Genomic DNA, 25,188 nt, shown 5'->3' on the forward strand with positions numbered 1-25,188 from the left:
TCTTAGATTTTTGGCAAAGTTACGGGTTCGGAAACAGAAAAGCATTGAACTTTGTAGGTTGGTATATCAAAACAAAAATGCTAATCAAAATACTGGGGTATTTTGATGTAAATGTCATCCACCCTGTAATTACACTGCTGAAATAAAAATCATGTGCTGACAAAACAATGTTGATAATAAACAAATGAAAAGAATATTGTATGTTGAGGCAGCCGTGACTCAGGAGTCAGAGCAGGGCACCCACTGTTGTGGGAGTCAACAGTGGGTGCCCTGGGGTTACCTGTTCTATCCCTGGCTCTACTGCATGCCGGACAAGATTACCTATGATTTCTCCAGTGAAAATAGGAATATGAAGGAAATTCTACATTTGTTCATACAATATTTAAAGTGCGCACCCCCACTAATGCAAACCAAAAATAATTATATTGATATATTTCAAAAACTGAAATACAACTCAAATCTTATGTCTGCTGGTATCCCTGTGTTCTATTGCTTTTTGCTTGGTGCAGCTAAATGAAGGTCAATATCTGCTGATTACAATAATTCTATTTATTAACTGGATCAGCAGTGTACTTTAAACACCCAAACATTTTAACTCTATAAAAGGGACTAAAAGTGATTTTTTTAATCCCTACTAGAGTTTGTCCCATCAGTGTTTGTTTGCTTTTGGGGTTTTATTTGACCTAGTTTATAAAAACCTTTTTTAACAATTACATCAGGTTTTTTCTTGTTTGTGTCATTCTAGTTGACATAATTTTGAGTTGGACTTGAGAAGTGCCCTGATGATGAAGATAGTGACCAAAACAGTCCAGATCTTTAGAGCATTAAGGGATTTCTCCTCTCTAAACCAACTCTTCCACAACAGTTTCTGAGATTTGATTCATGACTGTTGGAGTAATCTGTCTGAAACACTCAAATAACCCAACCAACATGGGTGAAAACAATAGCGTCAACATAGACTGATTTCGGTTGAGAGCTCTAACACAATATACAAATATATTCACACACACACAAACATTTATTTTTGAAACTACATTTATTAAAAAAAAAAGAAAAGAACAAAAACAATTAAAGCAACCAGTGCCCCACCAGGGACAAGACAGTTTACAGAGAGACATTTTCAAAGCATACAAAACAGCAAACTGTAGTCTAGCAGCATCCAAATGTTGGAATCTCAAAAATCATCATTTATATATTTAAATATATGGGGTTTTTTTGCCCTGGCAAGCTACGCACTTTACACCATACACAGAGCTTTATCTCTCCTTAGTGCAGAAAAAAACAAAACAAAAGACAAATACCATTGACGAAATAAACAACTTTCGGTTAAATAAGCTTAAATAATAGTGTTAAATACAAGACACTTCTGTGGCAGATATATACAGAAATAAACACATTTGGCATTGTAAGTGTGGTTCACTGTTGCTCCAATGCTCCAAAAACCAATGCATAAGAACACATTTTGCTGTGATAAAACACACACTCACACACAGACATACACACACACTATTTTTTTTTTTATCAGTGAGCCACAGACAAGGCATGTGTTTAAAAAAAGAGAATTGAAACCAAAGTGAAACAATCCATTTACAACAAGAGTTTTAGGCACAGTCTCTTCCTCTTATATAAATACATATCAAGTACAACTGCTTCTCGACAGGAACTCTTCACGCTTGTGCTAAGATTTTTTCAACAGTTTCGTAACTACTACTTTGTTATTGCTAGGACATTGTGACAGTGAATGGAAACTACTGACAAAAACGGGCAGGGAAAGCACCTTAAAACATCAAAATTACTGCCAAGTGACTGAAACATTACAACACCGTGAACAAAAGCAAATGTGGAATTATTTGAAAAAGAAAAATAAGCTGGGACATCAAAGTGTAAAACTTAGGTGGCTTTGGGAACCAGGTTTCCAGAAATAAAAGGGTGTCAAGTGAGCTACATTCATCCCACCCACTGTACGTTTCAATACCACCACGTGTGGATTCCTGTCCAAGCAGTACATTCCTCCTGACCTCGCCTCAGCCTCTCTACTCTCCTTTGTGTCCACGAAGGCTGGCACAGAAACAGTTGTGTGACAGTGTGCGCAGTATGATACAGTACAGCTGAGTATACAGTACAGTAGACTGACGCTTCATCCGTAGGTAGATTATATGTTGGCTACAGTAAACAAGCTTTACATTCCACTACTGTAAGAAGATCCAGGGGGAGCAGGGGGGTTCACAAGTCGTTTGCCAGGATGGACAAAATGTTAACGCAAAAAACAGTCCTGAAATTTAAACAGAAGAGGGTCCCAAACGGAGGTCCGCTTTGGGGTTGATGGCTCACCGCATGAGGCTGCATTACAGTCACATTAGCAGGGTCTTTTTAAAGAGTCTTAAATACTCTGGGGGCTGCTAATAGTTTATCTGAAAGTGAGTTTGGCTGTGAATCAGTGGGAGTCCAGTTGGTGACCAGGAGGACTGAAGGCCAACTCTTTCTCTCTCCTGCTTTCTTTGAGTGGGTCTCTCTCTCTCAAGGTTTCTTGTCAATGGTGTGAAAAAACCACTCTGTGAACTTCCTGAGTTGGGCCGCTGCCGTCTGGCTCTCCTCTTGCAGTCGCATGTTGTCCTGTCTCAAGTGTTGCACCTCCTCCTGCAAGATTGCTTTATCCTCTTTCTCCTGAACACACAAATGTAAACAAATTAGTTATTAAAAAAATCCCACAAAGGAAATACATCTTTTGTCAGCCCTGTGAAAATGGGAGGCATTAACATGGCAACACAGCATGTTTCTGTTCCGATAAAAAGTGCATTTCCTCCCTTCATGTTAAGCAGATTACTCGACGGGGGGAAATTCTAGGCTGAGAAACAATCAAGAAGGAAGCAAGATATTAAATTAGGTTGATGAGTTTGTTATACCATCCTCAGGGTACCCATTACTCAATTATATTCTCCTGAACTCAGTGAAGAAAAGAAAAAAAAAAAAAAAGCAAATGTATGAAGGTAACACAGCAATATAATCGCGAAGTTATTTTGATTAATGTGACCTTACCTTTCTGAGGTCATGCTGCAGCTGCCTGAGGATCAACTCCAACTGGTTGACTTTGCCAGTGAGTGTGGAGGGGGAGCTGATGTGAGGAGACACAAAAGAAGTCATTTTTAAGACTAATTGATGACAGAAGAAACTGATAATGGACAGTTGGCTACGTCTGTCCCTTCAGTTACCGTTGGTCTTTATGATGTCATGTGGCAAATACACATTTTTTCAGGAAAATGGTGTCACAAATAAATATATGAAATATGTGTAAATAACGGTCACACTTCTGACAACAACAGAGAATATGGGTGTCAGAACAAATTAATACACAGAAATAACACAATAGTTTTAATATCATACTGCACCTATTCTCGGAAAAGGTTTATCGAATTTTAAGTAAGTTCCATACAAAGATTTTTGTTTAAGAGTTTGCCGTGTTTAAAACTCCGACCAGTAGATGGCAGTGTTGTGATCTATCTTTTGTCATCAGACTCCATTTCTCTAATGTAACAATATAGCAACATAAACACAAAGATGATAACTATAAATATATAAAGATATATTGTCTTGGACAACAATAATTTAATAGCCCAATATATTTCTGCTGGTAACTAATTTATATCAGTGTTAGCTATCTAGTAGCAGCTGCTGCTAACTCTTAAGACAAGGCAATTTGTGGGAACTGTTCTTAATATTTCCACTTGATTTATTTGAAAAGAATTAGCATGTAAGACCCTGGAATACAATTTATTTTTATATTACTGGTATTAAACTGACCATCAGAATTATACTCGAGTTTTTGGCTGAAATTCTGATAGTATTCTGATATACAGTCTTGAGATCCAAGCATCTCCTTTAGCATGTTGATAACATCTATAGTGCAACAACTTTGGTGGATCTTTGATTGTGTTTATCAATATAGCCTACTCTGCTTCCAGTGCTGCTCCCTCCGCTTCCACCACTCGTCTCGTCAGCTCCCTGGAGATCTGTAGAGCCTCTGCTCGCTGCATGTCCGTCATGGTGCAGAAAGAAGCCACGCGCTGGTCTGGCGAGAGAATGGGCAAAGTAAGAGGTCATAGTCTGTCTTTCACATCAAAAACGCGAAGTGAGTTCAGAAATGCATTTCATGATGTTAACATGCATCAAATATGGAGTGGAATGATACACTAGTGTGCACACACTCCTGCCAGAATAGGGTATGAAAGAGTCGCTCTAGTCGAGGCGCTGCTGCAAAGCCTCCACAGGCTGTACTGTCATTCTGAGAGATCTATGACCAGACAATAAGGAACCAGGCAGTAAACAGAACATTTCTAGACTATAGACTAGCACTGATACAGCCAGTCCCTTGGGTTGCTCTAATGCCCTCGCTCCTCTGAGTGTCTTCTGGCAGCTGTTGGGTTTATAATGGGCTTGATCCCAGAGAGCCGTAAGGCACCAGTCATGCTTATTTTACCATGTCAGGCCCTTAAGCCTATTCAAAGCCCCATGGAAACCCAAACTTGGCATGTAACACTCAGGGACTGCTCAGTACTGAAGTGTAATGCTCTTTCTCTTTAGAACCTGCTCTTGTTCTCCACAGCTCTTGGTCTGAGACTAAAGATAGGAGGATCTGCATATTCATAAATTAGATTAAGCAATCCCTTCCAATAATTTAGTCTCCAAATGAAAACTAATCCACTCAAAGACAAAAGATGATTGAGTCTGCAGTTTGTTGTTCAGACGAGGCAGGAAAAGGAGAGCAAGTTTTCATTTACATATGAATTGTCATAAACACTTCTGGGGAGATAGTGACGGCTGTGGAGAAGCAGCTTGTCATCTTCATGTCACCTGGTGATTTACAGGACAGATGCATGAAATCAAACAAAAACAGGAAAAAACACTATTTAAGCTGGAATATTAAACCATAGGAAATGGATGACGATGAGAGCTTTCAGTGATTGCGCCAAAAGCCTTTTCTTGCTAAAACCCATCAGAGCCCATTGTAATTCCTGCTGGTTGTACTTCTGAATGCAAGGAGGTGTTTGTGGATGCTGCATGCCAAGATACATTTTGAACCAATAATAGGAACAGACTCTAGTATCTACATGACAAAAGTTAAGAATACTGCAAGTGCTTTGTGTGTCTGGCAACCCATTTCTCCATTGGCTCTAACCACAGCTGGTTAACGTACAGTACATGGAACACTGGCAGCCTGGAGTCACTTTCTGCTCTGCAGTAAAACTAGTTGACACACAGCTTTCTGGGCCAACCGTGCTGCTGTGACAACTGGCTTTTTGCTGCCAGTCAGATTCTGCATCATCTTCACTGCTTCCATTTTTGTTAAACGATGCTTCGGGCTGTGCAGTAGGAAATGAATCAAAGGAGAAACTCAGCAGTGGATTCATTAATTATGACAAGTGAGTGGTCACATGCTACTTTGCCTGCTCAATGGTTCCGGGGTCAAACATAGTTCAAGTGGAAAAAACCCCCCAGAGTTTCTGTGATAAATGGGGAATACATGACAGTGGTTTAAACAGCACTCAGACAGGCAAGATGAGGAACACAACTAATGATGCTGACTATGACATGGACAAGACGTGGAAATGCTGACTGACTGCAAACAGGTTGTGACTGAGTGCAGATGGGAACATATTGTTTTTCTTATATTGACTGGAAACAAGGTTCAAATCCTCACAAATGTTTGTTAACACTTGACCTCTGCCAGGTTCTGATGGCACCAAAACCACAAACCCTCTGAATAGAGCATTCAGACAGTCATGGGAAATAGTCCATTTAAAAAAATGATAATTTCTATGTCTTAGAGAAAGTCTAACACTTTAGGCACAATGAGTGAAATCTTTCATGACACAAAATTTTGACTGGTTGGAAAACCCCCCCACAAAATTAAGCATAAGCTATCAACCCATGACAAGATTTACTGGACTTAAAGGCAGTCCCATGTGAACCTGACCAATTATTCACTGGCTCTATGTTTCATAGACTGTCTCTGCTGAGAAATGATGGCTAATTTCTCATAGTTACAATGTTTGATAGGAATCAAATGGGGCTGGGAACAGAGGTGCATAAAGCAAGAGGATTCCCACAGGTCACCCTCTAAAGCACTTAAAAGGCACTAGGGGAAACAAATGCAAAGCGCACACAAACATGGACATGCAAGCGAGCTAGCGCTTGCAGATTATGCACACAGACACACACACGCAAACTAAGCATTCATGTTAACATCTTAAAGGGGGGGGGGGTCACAGCAGCAGCTACAACCAGGTGGGTTACCTTCAAAGGCTCTTGCTGCATCAACCAGGTGAGACCAGTCCAGGCCTGAGGCAGTGTCTGGGAGGGGCATGAGGCCCGGGTCGCTGAACTTCGACCTGTCCGCCAAGAAACCATCAGAGAACCAAACCTCATCTGCAGAGACAGGCAGGCACTCTGATCAGTGTCTAAGCCCAGCCTGAGTTTGACTTCCTCTCTGAGTCTCCCATTAATTTGCAGAAGTGCAGACAAGAAGGGTTGGAAGAGGACTGGAGGGGCACATAGTCGGGAAGGCAGGGTCTAATTCAAACTGGCCATTGTTGGCTAAAAAGAATGATATTATTCCAGCCCTGCAAATCAAAACATATAGCTGAGTTTACTCTCAAGGAGTTTCTATGCAGTCGTTTACGCAAAACTCAATCCTAATCTGGGTACACCAAAATATCACTTCTTCTTAAACACTGCACACAAATTTAGACTTTGAAAGGAAACATTTTTATGCATGTGGCAGCAAAAGTGTCTCTGTCTATAGCGCTCATAAGACACTGTTTGTGAGACGATAACTGACTTGTCCCACTGAATGTCTTTGTGTTTCAATCTATATCTCCATTGCCTTCCCTCTGTCGCTTTAACTCTCCCTCCCTGTCAACCCTGAAAGACAGGGGATGCAATAAACAAGCTCCCATTCTGCAGAGAGGCATTTAGAAAAGCACGAGTGGAGGAATAGCAGAGACAGAGATAGAGCTTGAGGTGATGCTGACACTCTTTCAATTTACCCCATGTTTCAGAGCTCCAGTGATTTGCTGTTTACCAAATTGGACTGTTTCAGTCAGTGAAAGAGAGCAGCTCTGTTCTCAACTATCCTTCAAAACAATCTTGAATCAATCAGGATGACAGCCAGAAGAGGCTACAGAGAGAAATATCTTTCTAAAAGCCATTTTCTATCTAACAACAACAGCCAGAGACAGATGAGGAATGGTATGGAAATGAGACAGGAGGGACAGCGAGTGAAGGCAGGCAGAGACTTATGAGTGAATGAAACATAATGGATGACAGACACAGTGACACTCTTCATGGGAAAATAGGCATGTTCATGTCACAGATCTTCAGGACCTGCAGCGGCGAAGGCAGGGCACATCTCATTGCTCACCACACATACATATTCAGTGAATTTGGGCAATAGAGAGGGAAATATTAGACATCAGTGACAGGTGCCTGCTTAATGCAGACGGAGCGACAGGCACCTTGTAAGTTGCAAACCCTATTCTAATTAGTTGGCTATATTGAGAAGTCAGTGGAGTGTGTACCAGTTGTGCTAATGATATTGCTTGGACACAAGTAGCTCTTCAAACAAGTTTTTCTGTCCTGGTTCTTTTCTGGTGCCAGAGAGGAAGAATGATAATCCAAGAGCAACATCCTCTGTGATGGACTTTAACAGAACACGTCTGTCTGCTTTTTCTTTGCAATATCTTTGGTGAAGTTATGCATATGTGTTGGTCTTCCATCTGAACCAGCTAGCCATCATCAGTTTCATCGACTGTACTTACTCTTTAGGTTGGATGCCCCTTGATTGTGAATCATTCGTGGAGGCAGAGTGCTGTGGTAAGGTGGGGTGGTGCTGAATAGGATGTCATTGGGCATGGCTTGGTCCAGCATGGAGCTGTGTGAACTGGTGTAAGACGAACCCTTGCGGTTACTGCACACACTCTCATCTGATAACGTCCGGTACAGGTTGCGCCTCGGAGACAAAGTGCCCACTGCTGACACCTACAAGCAGGAGAACAAAATGTTGAGACATATAGTAACTGCAACTATTGAAATGATGAAAATGAATAAACTCTAGGACCAAAGCAGTGGAGCCCTCTCTGCACTATCCCTGGTACAACAGGTTTATACATGGGGGGTAGTTTGAAGGATAAGAACATCAGGGAACGGTGGCAGGACGTCTTTGTCTCATTAGATGTCACTGCTGTAAGGAAAAAGCATATGGACTGGGGAAGACTGGAGAGTGTCTGACAAGAAGGAAAAGCAGAGGCACAACCCTTGTAGTCATGGTGACAGAGGTCATTATGATGTAGCAGTCCATAAGACTGATTGTTGGTGGTATTAAACCAGACGAAAATCAAAACACTTTGGCTGGCAAATTTTAAATCCAACAAATTTTATCATACAATGATGCCCATTGTGACTCCAAGGACCCAGTTGTTGCAGAAATTTGAGTACCATCTTGCCTTTTCTTTACCCCACAAATTCTCTGCAAAGCATTGTCTGAGAAAAATCTGAATGCCACACTGAATCAACTTGGCCTTATGAATAGAAAATATACCAGGTTAAAAACCTTTTCCATTAATGCCAGCATGAACCAATCGTTTTATTGTAAATCATTGGGTTTATTGTTCTTATATTTGTGTTTACTATATTGAATAGCATTTATTCGTCAAAGGTTAAAAGCCAAACAAGGTCAGGCTCAAATCAGGTTGTGAGAGCTTGAATAGCAAACCTTCTCCTGAAGGGATGTCCTGAGCCAGAGATGACTATATTCAGGTTTTGTGATGGTAGCCAGAATTTTGACAGAGGATCTCCAATGTAAACACACAAAGCCACAGAGGCCAGTCCAATCCATCATTGCCCCTTTTAGTCTAAATAACTGAGGTGACATCAAAAGCAGCCACGAATGATATGCAGAGCATTTGGTCAAATGGGTAAATGTCCGCCTTTGGCTTTACAGCTGTAACCAACATTCAAGTGATATCCCCACAAGCCAACACCCAGCCATCTCCATTTCATGAACGAATTCTCAGCAAATCCCCTCGTGACACTTTAACAAACATCTAGCACTTTATAATATATGTTCAAAATTCAAAGCAGCATGCACACATACTACTTTCAAGGAACATCTGAGAGGCTTGAGCTGAATAGAGGTGTCTTTTATTGTAATTTTTCACACCCAACTTTACAAAATTATGCCCAAAAAAGGTTCTCACTGCTCAAAACAACTTTAAAGATTTTCTTCTCTCCCACATAGAATGGTAATAGCATAATAATATATTTAAAAATGTAGTGCGAATGAAAGCATTTGCATTAGTGATTAATGTTTTTCAGAGGCAATCTATTTATGACATCTGCTGCATCTAGCTCTCTGAGTACATTTTGGTATGGTTTAACAGAGTCTGATGTGCACATCATTCACATCTTTTGTATTAATCAAACCTGCAAGATTATGACGGTTTCAATCTATCTAAATGCACCTCTGCTGGCAACAGTGCTCACCCTGATTTTGTCTTTTGTACATTTGAATTCTTTTGTATAACATGGGGCGGCACGGTCGACGCACAGCAAGGCGGTTCCGGGTTCGAGTCCCGCTCTGTTTGGAGTTTGTATGTTCTCCCCATGTCTGCTTGGGTTCTCTCCGGCTTCCTCCCACATCCAAAAACATGCGCTTCGGGTTAATTGGCCGGTCCCAAATTGACCATAGGAATGAGTGTGTGTTGGTGTGTCTGTGTGTAGCTCTGCGGTGCACTGGTGTTCCACACAGAGTTTCCCCGCTTCATGCCCTAAGACAAGCTGGGATAGGCTCCAGCTCCCCACGACCTGCGCAAGCAGATGAAGCGGGTTGAGAAAATGAATGAATGAATGTACAATATTCTTCTCACTCCACATAGCAATGTCAGATCCACCTAGATTTAATTGATTTTACAGACATTTTCCCCTTGCTGCCCTCACTGAACAAAGACAAAAGTCAAGACTGGAACTGCCTGACGTGCCACTTGGGAGGATGTGTTGGATAGGCACCTATTTACATGTTGTTTATTGTTTTTTTTTTCCTCACAGGAGGTTCAAAAGAGGAACGCTGTGGGAGAATAAGCTCTGAACTGCCTTTCCTTTACATCAGCCACACAATGGCAAGCCTGTCTGTGGAAGGGCTGGCAAGAAAAATCTCTGCACCTGTTCATCCAACACAATGGCATCAGGTGACTCCTGGAAGTGGCACATGAATTAACCCTTACCTTAGAGTCTGTTTAATTACTGATCAGAAATCAGAAATGCATCAGTGATACTTCTAATATTGTCATTACTGTAATTTGATTCCCCAATGATGGAAAACATGCAACCCCGATTAAGCTCCCAGAAAAGAACAGTATGTGTTCAGTGGGATCAGATGTGTACCAGCGTCTGGCTCTGTGCCCTCCTTCTTGCACCTCTTCCTTGAATCAGGCTGGAGAGCAAGATTGCAACAAAGAGCATACGTATTTTAAATACGACAAGCTGGAATATGCGCACCTTTGTACAGGTTTCTGCAATGCAGGTAATCACAGAGCAGGCCAGATACATCTGCTTTCTTTTAGACAGTATTGAGACAAACACAATCCTAGTGTGCAACAACACTGCAAAGATGATCACTGTACTGTCAGAATCTTTCTGGATGAAGTGCACATATTCATTCGTATTGGAAAACATCTTACAAAAGAAAAAGCACTTATTTGTCCGTCTCTAGGGTCTCTTCCTGGTAGATAATGGATGGGGGATGAGAAATAACAGATGATGCAGGGGGAATTCAAGATGCAATTAATAGTCTGCAGGACCTAGAGCATCAAACAACAGTGCACTTTACAACTACTTTAATGCATGATATCCCAACTGTGCAAACCTGGGCCCTCATTATAAATTGAATTATGCAACCACTCTGTGCCACTCAATGGGGACCGATAGGGTCTTGTGTCAGAGAGACATGCCCAGATGCTTATCCTATTTTTCTTTAATTTTATGCAAATGGTTATTTGCTCTGATTCTGGCCTTGTGCTTATACACCTGTCAGCAGGATTAGCCTAAGGTGTCCAGAAAAAGCTCAGGATGTCATCACCCCACTGACATTACTTACAATTTCAACTGCTAAAAAACCAGTTTGTTTTGAGGTTAGTTGCTCAATCAGTCGCAGTGACTTCACCTTGCGAATCCGGTCTTCTCTCGGAGGGCTGTCGGGCAGCATCATTTTAATGTACTCTTCTTTTGAAAGTCTCTTCAGTGATTTTCCATCCCGCTCCGCAGCCTGGAGCCGGCAGGCAGCCTCCTGTGCATAAAGCTGCCTGTAGATGATATAAAAAGGACAGAAGAACTGAGCTCATAAAAAGTGGCATGACAGCCAGCAAGGAAGGCATTGGGCCATCACTGCTAGGGTCCAGCTGTTTAGAAAACAATGACAGTTTCACCCAAAAAACTCATATGGAAACATCTTGGCATGCTAAAATCAGGTGTTGCCTCACTCCATGCTAGTCAGGTGACCGTGGGTTAACAAGGGTTTGAAGAGGAGAGTTGGGGACAAAATTTATTTCCAATCTCACCCCGTCCCATCTCACTTTTCAAAACCCATAGTAAAGAGACTGCAGTCAAGAGGTAGAAATAAGGAAGGAAGGCAAAAGCAGGTTTGGGATAGAAATTGCAAAGACAAGTGCAAACCAAAAACCCTGGGGGAGTGTTAAGACAACAACAACAGAGGAAGACGTGAATGCTGTCAGAGTTAGAGGAAAATCCTCTAGAGGCAGCGTATGTTTGTTTGTGTCATCATTCAGGTTCTTTCACTGATTTTAAGGGTGGTGATTTTAAGGGGGGCACAGTGACCTGGCTGGTGAAGCTGTGTGGCTGTGAGACCTTTGCTTTAAGTGAGCAACATGTGAGCACGACATGATGAGTTCTGTTGGCAGGGTGTTCAATGGCTACAGGGGTTGTGTTACATGTTACTGTGTGACATGGCATTGGACGCCAATGCTGACACTGGCGTCGCTAGATTTAAGCATTTGGCACCATGGCAACCATGTCAGAACACATGATGGCTTTTGAAAACATCCATGTGCGATTGCTAGATGCATTTTAATTCATGACATCTTTGTTTTAAAAGCAATGCCCTCCTTCTTAGAGGTACTTGCAGGATAGACTAACATTTACAGTAATTGAGTTCGGTATATTGATGGCTCACTCTTGTTCCTACGGTGTTATGACACAGCTCTAGTTAAGCTGCTAACACAGTACTAAACGATCATTACAGGAAGACAATGGAGAATGTAAAGCTTGAATTTTATAGTCAAAGATTCTCCTTCTGTGTGCAATGACTGAATTACCTATTAGTCAAGGAGAGAAGGGCTGCTAGCATATAGTGGAAATACAACTAAATATAGTATAGTTAATTATAAACATGGGAAGTAGAATCATTGGTTCCTATTTTAAGCAAAACATCAGTCCTGGAATGTCCAACAGGAAGGAAGCATTGCTGGAAGAGAAATTTAGATACAGCAGAAATTTCACAGCCTCTGTTTCATAGCTGGATGCCATCTACTGTCAGTGTGTGCTTCATGGCAGGACCAGCATTTAAGATCTGTCATGAGACACTTGGGGTGGTGTTCTGGGAGACACAAACGGAGGATAAATGGGGAGTAGGTTGGGTCAGATTAGGGCCTTGGAGTTGACTTTGACTGACTAGGTACCTTGAACGCTCATACAGCATTTTGAGAAGGAAGGCTAACAAGCTTTCTGCTCCTCTGGAACAAGAAAAAGCAACAAGAGAGAAAAAACATGGTGTTAGGAGCATCATTACAAATCCTTCCTTACATAGAGTATTACAAAAATGAAAAAAAGAAAACATTTTAGAAAGGAGGAAACAGAAACTTCACTATGTTAGAACAGATTCTGTGAGTAATACAGTATTTGGCCATTCTTCATGAAGCACTGTTATGGAAGATGAAATAAAACTGTAAGAATATAAACAAACAATGTGGAGTGTAACTGAATTACAGAGCTTTTTCATAAGTCTGGAGAAGATGACTTCATTGCATGCGATCAATCACAAAGTCCTTCAGTGGCAGACTTCACATCCAAAATGGAATTACTAGAGAGTTAGGGCTGGGGTCTCTTCCAGGGAAGATCTCATATTCTCTGTTCCACAATATACCCCAAGTCTGTATGCAAACACCTTCATGCAATCACGCACACATACACATACAATCTATGCTGCCTTTCAATTTCTCCGTTCTTCATAGCCAACCATTTAATCATCAGACAAAGACAGTTGTCACTGCTCACAGGAAATACATTCTGTCCTGCATATATTACTCTTCTTTTGCAGTATATCTCACCACTACTCAGTTACAGATGTCCTCCGGTTTGTATGTGAGACAACTACATGTTGTCCAGCAGAGATCTGATTTGGGAGGTGTTTACGCTGCTAGTCCAACGGGACCCGGCTTCACGGGAGTGATAAATAACCGCAAGTGACATGTGTGCTAAGTGTATCATGTGTGGCTTTATAAAGCTTAATTCTTTTGCGGCTGTGAGCTTCAGTCGTGGACATTGGCATGGAATGGATCAAAGGGATCTTGAGGCGATTATGAGGCCAGTTAATGTCATTAAGAACTGCCGTGCCACTTTGCATGACAATCTGTAGTGAAACTAGTGCGAACTGCAGCCAGACTGCACTAACACTGCAGTTAGGTTTCTGTGAAGTGCTAAACATGTGGTGATATGCCCTCACACACACTCACACTCACCCACACTCTGAAATGTCGGGAGGTCCCTCAGTGTCGTGGGCATCATCATCATCATCATCATCATCATCATCTGTTGTCTTCATGCCCACTGAGAGTTTGCAACCAGGCTGTGGGCGTGTCTGTCCACAAGCCTCTGAGCTGGGCCCTGGCCCTGGCTCTGTCAATGGCTCTGGCCCTGAGCTGCTGGTCTGAGGGATGGTGTACACCTTGGAGGAGTCACTGGACATACAGTACCTGGCTCCACGTGCCAGGGGACTGCCAGAGTGATGTGAGCCACTGATCAAACAGCAAAAAAACAAACAAAAATATAAATAAAGAAGAATGTAACTCAAAAGTGACCAAAATGAAGAGACTTGAAAAAATATGAAACATAAAAACATGCACAAGAGAAAATGACAGAGGTGACTAGCAAGTCAACTCCGATGGTACAAAATAATCTAAAAAGATGAATTTTTTTACTTAAAACGGTTATTGAACATTCCAGCCCCTGTCCGCTTCAGCTGGATAACATCATTTCTCTTCGTAGAGGTCTGTACTCACAGTCATTCACCTCTAACCTATATTTGAAGATGATTTTCATCCAGTCTTTCAAGTGTGCACTTCCACTGAGCTTTGACTTTTCAATATTTACTTAAAGATCAACTGACAAACCACATTAAAGCATCAGTGCAGTGAAATCACAAAGTAGTTCATCTCTACACTGACTCACAGCAGACGAGCGCCTGACATATTCACCACTAATAATTGCTGGCTTTAGTTCTTATAAAAATAATGTCTTGACATGGTTAAAAATTCAACGGTAAGTGGAAAATGTTGAAATTCTGGTTAAACAATCAAATTTTTCCTACATTTTCCAATAACAATTATATTATATATACTGTGTATATATACTGTATGTATTTCTGAAATGTGTGTCTTAAATAATTGATATTTAGCTCTACAGTTAGTCCTCAACCTACGAACATAACTGGTTTGGAGAGATTGTTTGTAAGCTGAATTGTTTGTAAATTGTAATTTATTAAATATCAATCTATAATCACCATCTCAGGTTATTTTAATGTCATTACTACATTAAGTACTAAAGTACAGTGGTACCTCAACTTACGAACGTGTCTTCATACGAAATTTTCAAGTTACAAAACGCCTCAACAGGAAAATATTGCCTCTTGTTGCGAAAGAAATTTCAGGATACGAAAGGTAAAAGTACAGTATGGGCTACTCGCAGCTCCCAAAGTTCCCTGAACGCAACATTTTTACAGCTGCTCTGCCATTGGCTATTAACTAGCATCTTCCTAGCACCCCATTGGCTAAGAGGGCCTGCTATGTGTAGCTAGATAGGTGTCTATGCAGGGTCCTTGTCATTCGGCCCTCGACCCATGCGGTGTTCTGATAGTTTTACGTAAATATATTAACTTTTAGAGTACTCACTATGGACCCCAAGAAAGTGATGGAGAAAACAGGAAAAGAAAAGAAGATGATAAAGAGTTTTTTTGTCCATACAAACAAAGCAAAAGATAATAGAAAAGCATGAAAAAGTGCTGCATTTGGTTGATCTCTCCAAAGAATATGGCCGTAATGCATCTACAATCGCCTCATTATTAAATCAAAAGGAAGCCATAAAACACCAGGAATTTAAGGCATTGCGTGGGTGGTTTGAGAAGTTCAAAAGGAGGACTGCGATTCACGTGACAACCCCAGAAATAATTAATAAAATATGAACTAACAGCAGGCTTTGACAGAGTTTTCTTAGGTCATCTATAGTCTATATAGCTGCTCTAACTTCATTCCTGACCTGAATTGTCTTCGGTCTCGATGTTAATGAAGGTCTCCATGAACATAAATATATTTTGGGTTCACTTCCTGCTCCGACGACACGCCACCAGAAAAGACCATAAGAATACATAAAGTCTGTCATCAGAGCAAACTGTTAACTTAGTCTGAGATTATTTGACATGATATGAAATATTATTCTATGCGGTGTTAATGTTATGCTGCTTAGTGGGTTGTGGCAGATAGGAAAACTACAGTACTCGGCTGAGCGCGGTTGTTGGTATCTACGCATGTCGGATGTTTGTATTTTGAGGACTATCTGTAGTTTCAATGGTCAAGTTTCAGCTGTTAAATACTCAGTCCATTTTGTCATTTTGTACTAGCAGTGTGATGTGTACTGTAAAACCTGAAGCAAAATCCACAAATTTTGTCTAATATCATGGTTAGCCGGAGGTACTACACCCTGTTTACATATTCATGACCATCTGGGCCACACCCCATAAAGGACCCCTCTGCTGCTGCACCGTTTGCTCTGATGACACGCTGGTGTCAAACCCCATTACACAAAAGGCGAGAAGTATCCGATCAGTCAAGGTGATGGCATGAGATCCATTCTCATTGAAGAATAATACTCTGTGTGTGTGTGTGTGTGTGTGTGTGTGTGTGTGTGTGTGTGTGTGTGTGCGTGCGTGCGTGCGTGCGTGCGTGCGTGCGTGCGTGCGTGCGTGCGTATATATATATCTTCTTCTTCTTTTCCTTTCGGCTTTTCCCTTCAGGGGTCGCCACAGCGAATCAATTTCCTCCATCTAGCCCTGTCCTTTGAATCCTCTTCTCTCACACCAACTACCTTCATGTCTTCCCTCATTACATCCATAAACCTCCTCTTTGGTCTTCCTCTAGGCCTCCTGCCTGGCAGTTCAAAACTCAGCATCCTTATACCAATGTATTCACTATCTCTCCTCTGGACATGTCCAAACCATCTCAGTTTGGCCTCTCTGACTTTATCTCCAAAACCTCTAACATGTGCTGTCCCTCTGATGTACTCATTCCTGATCCTATCCTTCCTGGTCACTCCCAGAGAGAACCTCAGCATCTTCATCTCTGCTACCTCCAGCTCTGTCTCCTGTCTTTTCCTCAGTGACACTGTCTCTAGGCCAAACAACATCGCTGGTCTCACCACAGTTATGTACACTTTTCCTTTCATTTTAGCTGAAACTCTTCTATCACACATCACACCTGACACTTTTCTCCACCCGTTCCATCCTGCCTGGACACGCTTCTTCACCTCTTTTCCACACTCTCCATTGCTCTGGACTGTTGACCCTAAGTACTTAAAATCCTCCATCTTCTTGATCTCTTCTCCCTGTAACCTCACTCTTCCACTTGGGTCCCTCTCATTCACACACATGTACTCTGTCTTACTGCGGCTAACCTTCATTCCTCTCCTTTCCAGGACAAACCTCCACCTCTCTAGCTTCTCCTCCACCTGTTCCCTGCTCTCACTACAGATCACATTGTCATCTGCAAATATCATAGTCCATGGAGATTCCTGTCTAACCTCGTCTGTCAGCCTGTCCATCACCATAGCGAACAAGAAGGGGCTCAGAGCTGATCCCTGATGCAGTCCCACCTCCACCTTGAACTCCTCTGTCACACCTACAGCACACCTCACCACTATCTAACAGTCCTCATACATGTCCTGCACTGCTCTAACATACTTCTCTGCCACTCCAGACTTCCTCATACAATACCACAGTTCCTCTCTGGGCACCCTGTCATAAGCTTTCTCCAGATCTACAAAAACACAATGCAGCTCCCTCTGGCCTTCTCTGTACTTCTCTATCAACATCCTCAAAGCAAATACTGCATCTGTAGTACTCTTTTTTGGCATGAAACCATACTGCTGCTCACAAATGTTCACTTCTGCCCTTAGTCTAGCTTCCACTACTCTCTCCCATAACTTCATTGTATGGCTCATCAGCTTTATTCCTCTGTAGTTGCCACAACTCTGCACATCTCCCTTGTTCTTAAAAATGGGCACCAGCACACTTCTCCTCCATTCCTCAGGCATCTTCTCACTATCTAAGATCCTGTTGAACAACCCAGTCAGAAACTCTACTGCCACCTCTCCTAGACACTTCCATACCTCTGCAGGTATATCATCAGGACCGACTGCCTTTCCACTCTTCATCCTCTTCAATGCCCTCCTCACTTCATCCTGACTAATCTTTGCTACATCCTGGTCCACAACAGTCACCTCTTCTAGTCTTTGTTCTCTCTCATTTTCCACGTTCATCAACTCTTCAAAGTACTCTTTCCATCTTCCCATCACACTACTGGCACCTGTCAATAGACTTCCATCCCTATCCTTAATCACCCTAACCTGCTGCACGTCCTTCCCATCTCTATCTCTCTGTCTTGCCAACCGGTATAGATCAGTCTCTCCCTCCTTACTGTCCAACCTAGCATACAAGTCATCATAAGCTTCTTGTTTGGCCTTTGCTACCTCTACCTTCACCTTACGCTGCATCTCCCTGTACTCCTGTCTTCTCTCCTCAGTCCTCTCAGTGTCCCACTTCCTCTTGGCTAACCTCTTTCTCTGTATACACTCCTGTACCTCCTCATTCCACCACCAAGTCTCCTTATGTGCGTGAGTGTGTGTGTGTGTGTACATATATATATGTGTATATATATATATATATATATATATATATATATATATATATATATATATATATATATATATATATATATATATATATATATATATATATATGTCTAACCTGTATTGGTGAGTGTAAAAGAGAATTTCCCATTTTGGGACAAATAAAGGATGATTCTTCTCCATCTTCTTCTTGTAGTGGACAATTCTGACAACTCCTAAACAGGCCAGCGATATAAACACATTTTGGTAACACAACCCTGCGCAAACAAATATAAAGCCACAATACTTTATAGAGAGACTGAGTGGCTGCAGGGCCAAAGCTCTGTGACACCTCTCCTCTCTCCCAGATGGGCTCAAATCTGAAGAGATGGAATTGTGTGAAGATGATGAACACTCCACCCTATGGCAACCCCACCCATCCACTGCACAGCTGGACGAGTCGGGCTGCAGGCCATCAGTCAGGGAAAACGGCTGGCAGAAAAGTTCGAGTAACAGCCAGCAATGAAACCATCCTTCCATGAATGTTTGTGCTTGTGTGTGTTTATGGGCAGAGGGGTGCAGTGGCAGCGATGATATATGTGTGACTGCAGGCTTCATCAATGGATTTGAACACAGCAGATTGTGCTTCCAGCCATGAAAAGAGTGTGGGTTTTTTTGTCAGTGGGTCAATCAATGACCCAATATGTTATAATTAGGTCATACATAGAAAACATTAGCTGGAAAAAGAAGTTGTAAAGCATAAAAATAAAGCAGTAGTCTCCTTCTGGTGAGGGCACAGCTCATTAACATAAAGTCAAGCGGTCTTTTGCCAAAGGAGTGGGGTTTATTCTTGATCATATGATAATGGAAGTCCAACATTGTATTTCAAAATCTCAAACTGACATTTTGTGACTCCATCAAAATGTGGGGGCGGCAGTGACTCAGGTGGTAGAGCAGGTCGTCCAATCCTAGGATTGATGGTTCGAATCCTCATCCCCCAGTCATCTGTCGTTGTGTCCTTGGGTACACGAGTCCTGCCCCTACCCATTTCAGTTTGTATTGCTACATTTAATTTGTATCCATAAGCTGCCTTAAATAGGTAGAATATTAAGGAATGAGACGTACAGAAGACACTGTCTGTATCTGTACACATTTTTAACACTGAACATATATGTGCCTTAAGAAGCATAGCATACTGTTCATATGTTTTAAGTTTATTATTTATCCTCCATCTCCAACGTGGGCAAAGTGAACTAACACCAAGCAAACTTTTAGTTTCAGTACAGCCGATATTTGTGCCCACCAATATTTTAAGCCCCAACAAGTTCAATAAAAACTCATGTGAACCCTTGAACGTACCTTGAATGGGATGAGATCTCACTCAGGTCTCCGATGCTTCCTTCTGTCACATGGCTAGACATAATGGCGGATGCGTATCCCTGTGGCAGGTACAGCTTCCCATGATCCTCCTCTGACATTCTATCCTCATGGTGCTCTGATACCCAAGGTTGTCCCTGCTCTCCCACTCTGCCATGCATCAACACCCGGGCCCCAGGGACCACGCAGGGATTAGTGTCAATGCCACTGTCTGTGGACGCCCCTTTGATGTAAGTTAGGCCCAGCATCTCCGGGTCCATCAAGTCTCCTGAGCCAAAGTGTTTATCGTCGCTGTTGCTAGAGGCATTGCTCGAGAGGGTGTTGCTACTTGAGTGGCTGGAGTTTTTATCACCCGCCTGGCGGAAAAAAAACAGAAGAGGCAAAGGAGACAGAAATATACCAAGTCAGACAAGGTCAAACCAGAGGTGTAAATAATTCTCATGGCTGTTTTATCATGCTTCTAACAACAGAGAAGGGTGGAATTACTCATCAGACTGCACTACATGTGACCCTGAAAGAGGAAGCAATTTGTTGTCTGGAGACATCCAACACATTAATGTTGGGTAACTGAAACAAGAAGGAATATATGCATGGCGCGCAAAATGCTCAACACTGTCTGAAATTCCAACATAGCTGATACTATGGGTGTATGGTATTTCTATCAGCTTCAGACAGAAATGTTCATCAAGCTGAAAACAAAATTCACAATGTACACACCAGAGATGCACAAAATTCCAGTGTTACTATGGTTAAAAGGAATGGGTAGGCCAGGTTAGGAAGCTTGTTATTAACAGTGGATGGGCTATAGGTGGGTGAGATATGTCCTGATGATGAAAGACAATGAACATCTATGAACACCTGAATTCACGTAAAAAAGCATGAGGGTCTGATGTTCTGGGTTGTTTTACACATTGCAACTGTTATTCAAACAGTTCATGTTCATACTGTAGTTGACTAAAACTATTAATTACAGAAGCTAACATTTAATTCTGTTTTGTCTTTTCAGCAGCATTTGTAATTAAACCTTTAGTTAACTGCAGTGATATTACTGTGTGCATGGAAACTCTCTATATGGTATTTAAAAGGCTGTACAGCCTATATGAACCATTAGAGGTTGACTTGCAGGTTCAGATGGATTGTGCATCAGTGCAGATTCAGAAGAACTCAGAAATGACCTAAGCATCACTTGTGTGTGGATTGTGGACACAATGATGTAGAAGTGGACCCTTAAAATTCAATGTTGACTCGTGAATCATCCCATAGTGAGGATTAATAACAGTGCTTTTTTAGAAAATATAAACTTGGACCTTAGAAATATGTCCTTATTTCTTCAGAATATTACATCATAGCAGCAAGTTAAATTAAATCACATCAAAAATGTGATGTTCGATTTGAAAACAAAAGCTTTGTGCATGAGGGAAGATATTGCCAAAGGAATGGTTAGTAGTTTTATCCACTGACTCGGGTTAATGCAAGGCTGACTAAAAGCACTGACAGATGTTGTAAGCTGTGTGCACCAGCCTCCAGCATCAAAGTAGCAAGAAAAGACAGACAAGGAATGGTGCATCAGCAAACATAGAGAAATATGAAGAAAATGAGAGCCTCGAATGGTTTATATGTTCAGCCTTCTAGGAAAATGTGTCCTAAACATCCATGTCACAACGTGAAGCTGTGACAAAATACCTGTTATCATGCAAATGAAGGGAAAATGGTAAGACCAGAGAGTGGCTTGAGGGTGACATGAAGCTGAGTATCTCAACTGAGCTGCTGGTTGCTGCAAGGCCCACAAACAAGGGCAGTTTGACTCAAACACTGGTGGACATAGAGGCTACTTTAAAATGCACTTAAAAGCCTTCACAATAAGTTCAAACTGAAATCCCAGTGGGTGAAATGTTTACCCTGGACAACTTGTTGGGCGAGTCTTTTCCTCCTTCTCTTTGCTTTAGAGGGTTGAGGATCTTTGAAGAGGGGAGATGCCATTTGGCTTCTGTGGACCCAATAGACAACTTTGAGTTTATGGAGAAGTACATTTAAGAGCACACACCATAAATCACACTACCTGCAAATACTGACAGTTCTAGGTCACTTTTCAAACTATTTGTAGAAATGACGTAGACCTGAATCATGACTGTTGCTCTGGTGTCAGAACATGAGACCCACCTGCAGACCTGGTCCTCTCTAGGGTAGGCTCCCTCTCCGTGTGGGTCTCTCCATCTCCACCCTGGATGTCCCCTGGTCGCTCATGGAGGATTGGGGAAGGACATCTGGAGAAAGAAAGATGAGGAAAATGGGCTATAAATAATATTCCTGCCAACGGAGTGAACTCTCTGTTCTAGCTTCAGTGATCATGCACAGATGTGCAGCGCTTAAAAGATGTTGAGACGATGATAAAAAGAAACCTTTTTATTCACATCAACACGTAACCTCTGTCAAACGAAGAAGACCAGCAAAGTGTTCAATGCAGATCTTAATAATACCTTAAAAAGCTAATAAACTACAGTGAGTAGCAAGGTCTTGTGATCTTTCGTAAAGTGGGGATCGGTCAACCAGTTAATGTGTCTGCTGTTTTACAGTATGGCAGCTCTGGCACAGCGATCCTTTGAGACCTGTCTGACAGGCAAGCAGCAGCTTCTTGTCGTGGCCGATAACCACTCATAGACAGACACCGGTCTCTGATGAGTGCCCGAGACTCACAGATGTTCAGGGGCCATGATGTCCTCCAAACCATTACATGGAGTCAATATTGGAAGAGATATATTTAGAAATATACTGTGAAGATGAAAAGCACATAAACTAAAAACATAAACAAATTATGGTAGCTGTAATTAAGTTCACAAAAGCTACATAAAGGTTTCTCCCTCTTGATCTCTCCAGAACGAGTTTTTTAAAAACTTTGTTCTCAAATTACACAGCGCTTTGCTCAAGTGGTTCTTTAGTTGTGGTGGGATACAGTGAAGGACAAAGTATTTTTTACAATCACCTCCTATTATACTTAAGTGTTCATCCTTTATAAATATTCTCAACAGAGGAAGGTAGATTTACTAAAAGTTATAACACCAAGTACCTGGCCTCAATTTATAGGCTATAAAACATCCATGAATCCACGAAACCAGGGCTTTGGAATAGAAACTATAACAAATGTTGAAATAAAAAAAAAATCTCATACATGAAACTCATCATCCTCCATTATCCTTCCTCTTTTAGCAGTGGATGTGGTATTACACCAGAGTAGGCATCATTTCATTGTTTTGTTCAATCACTTTCAACAGAAAAAGAGCACAGTCTGGCTAGAAGTGTACAGATGATTGGTCATTTCATGCAGAAAATTTTTAAATCATTTTGCAAAATTGTAAGTTCTCAGATACAGAGCCAGACTGACTGGAGCTGCATTTATAACAGTCAAACAACATGCTCCTGAAGGAAAACTTGGTGGCTAAAGGAAGCAACTACTATGGTGATTTACCTGTCGTATCCCGGCTGCTGAGACCAGGTGCTGCTGCCACACGGTCCCGGATCGCTGGAGGAGGACTGGTTACTGGGGGAGCTACGATAATGCTGGTCTCCCTTGTTACATGAGGTGACCTGGGGGTTCTCCAAGTCCTGCACTGTCCTGCAGAAACACAGGGTCAAAAGTGTAAAACATCTTGCCATAGTGAGTGAAAACTCAGGAAAAATGATCGTTGGGAATTCCTAGGATCCCAGGTGACATCTCCAAATGACTTCTTTTGTTCAACTAACAGTTAAAACATTTTATTTATTTTTCTGACATGATGGAATCTGCGTATGTTTGGCATTTGTGTTTAATGAATAACAATGATCAACAACTAACTGACCCACTTTATCCAATCAAACATTGCTATTCAAATAATTTCAGTACTTCTCTACTAACTACAGATTTGTATTTGAAACTACTTTAAATTTGATGTCTAGATTGGATTTTTGACTCTAGAAGCAAACACGAATTACTCCATTCCTTCACTACTTACTGCATTAATGACTATATGCTGTAACTAGATGTCACTCCAGGAAATAGTCTCTTCCACAGAAGCATAAGGAATAATCTTCATGAAAAAGTTATTAAGGGAGAAGGTGCCTGTTCCCTAAAGACGAGCAGAAACAGAGATTGGTTGTGGTAATAAACTTGAGTGACTAATTAAGCTGGTGGGGCCGTGTGTGTGTGTGTGAAGACAGGGTTTGCTTCTAGAGAGAGGGCGCTGGACATTTCTGCACTGAAACACAAACCTGGCTCCTTCCAATTGTGACCTGTCAAGAGGAAATCTACTCACTTACATAGTTGACTTCAACCATTATTTTAGCTAAACCTTTCCAAAAAGGATGTTACTGTCTTACAATAAGCCCTGGCCAGAAGGAATGTTTTTTGCTTACTTTCGTGTTGTTAAGATTTTTTTGTTATGCAGAGAGAAAAATAAACACAGGATTCAAGTTCTTTCTGCTTCCAGGAGGCCGTCCTTCTAGCCAACACTCTAAAGTAGGTTAGATGATGGAGACTGAAACAGCACACATTGAGTCTCAAGTTGGGTCTCAAGCCTGCTTACATGTCTATCTTTATTCTTATGCATCTGTTTATTTGATTTAATGTTTGGTGATTTAAAGATGGGAATGAAGATCACATCCTAGGCATTTCTCTCCTTTTATGTAACTGTCAAAGGTCAGAAATATGCAGGTAGATTTCAATAGAAAATCCAGCAGAACTATATAATTCAAAAATCATAATACAAATGTCTATCTAGAAGGTGAGACATTCTTAGGATCAAGCCTTTCAGCTTTATCGTCAGGTTTCGTTTTTCTATACGTCCATGAGAAACTCACAAAACTGCCATTAACTCTGTCGTAGGACACATCATCAAACACTCTGGCCAGGGTTCCACGTTTCCTCTCCGACCGAAGTGTTAGTTTCCTCGGCCCAGTCGGGAGCTTAATATGAAACAGCAGCAGCTGCTTTCTGTTCCCTTCTTTCTTGACATAATGCAAAGTTCTGGAGGATATAGAGCATCATTTCTCTACTCTGTATTATAATAACATTCAAGGCTGCAAGGATTTGCAGCAGAGTAGGTGTCATATTTCATGGTGCCATGTCTGGACTTGGTGTGGATGGGATGACTAGAGATTGTATGTAGCTCCACCGCGTCCACCTGAACCTGTATCAGATAAACTCATCGCTGTCTGCCATTCTACAAACATGTTAATGTAAAATTATGCTAATGCTACTAAAATGACTAATTAAACAACCATGGATTTTTTTCAATGTTTTAAAAGACATATGTTCAGGTTAGTGGAGTCAAGAGTGCATCTGTGCTTAGGTGAGGTAGAAGCTGAACATTTCAACCACTTATTCATTTATTTAAGCAATTTAAAAAGTTTATCCAAATTCAACTAAACATTTTAACCAACAGTTTTAGCTTAATGTTTTAAACATGTACTTTAATCATTTGATTACTTTCAGATAATTTGAACGGTTTGCTTGCTGTTTTTCTCAATTTTTCTCAAAGATCTCAATTGGGGGGGGTTCCAGAAGTCGCTACCTGTCACTCTGCCTCCCAATGTGTGTAGTTTGATGTGTGTACTAACTGCATG

The 25,188-nt window shown here is 41.4% G+C and overlaps 1 protein-coding gene across 8 annotated transcripts in view; it reads right to left on the bottom strand.

Moving 5' to 3' along the window:
* Positions 1-1,018: 1,018 nt before the first annotated feature.
* Positions 1,019-25,188, bottom strand: part of sipa1l2 (signal induced proliferation associated 1 like 2) — a 119,589-nt gene continuing 95,419 nt past the window's right edge. For 2 of the 8 annotated variants that reach the window (XM_068326537.1, XM_068326536.1), the window contains 12 exons: positions 23,057-23,203; positions 21,754-21,857; positions 21,492-21,580; positions 19,576-19,949; positions 13,803-14,078; positions 12,744-12,797; positions 11,213-11,351; positions 7,815-8,034; positions 6,292-6,423; positions 3,949-4,066; positions 3,037-3,112; positions 1,019-2,664 (listed from right to left, as the gene is read on the bottom strand). In XM_068326537.1, coding sequence (XP_068182638.1) covers positions 2,518-2,664; positions 3,037-3,112; positions 3,949-4,066; positions 6,292-6,423; positions 7,815-8,034; positions 11,213-11,351; positions 12,744-12,797; positions 13,803-14,078; positions 19,576-19,949; positions 21,492-21,580; positions 21,754-21,857; positions 23,057-23,203 — 1,876 coding nt within the window. In that variant the 3' untranslated portion in view covers positions 1,019-2,517. The other 6 variants (XM_068326544.1, XM_068326538.1, XM_068326539.1 and 3 more) reach the window with 5 other exon arrangements.

This window comes from Antennarius striatus, chromosome 11, assembly GCF_040054535.1.
Source record: "Antennarius striatus isolate MH-2024 chromosome 11, ASM4005453v1, whole genome shotgun sequence".
Lineage (NCBI taxonomy): Eukaryota > Metazoa > Chordata > Actinopteri > Lophiiformes > Antennariidae > Antennarius > Antennarius striatus.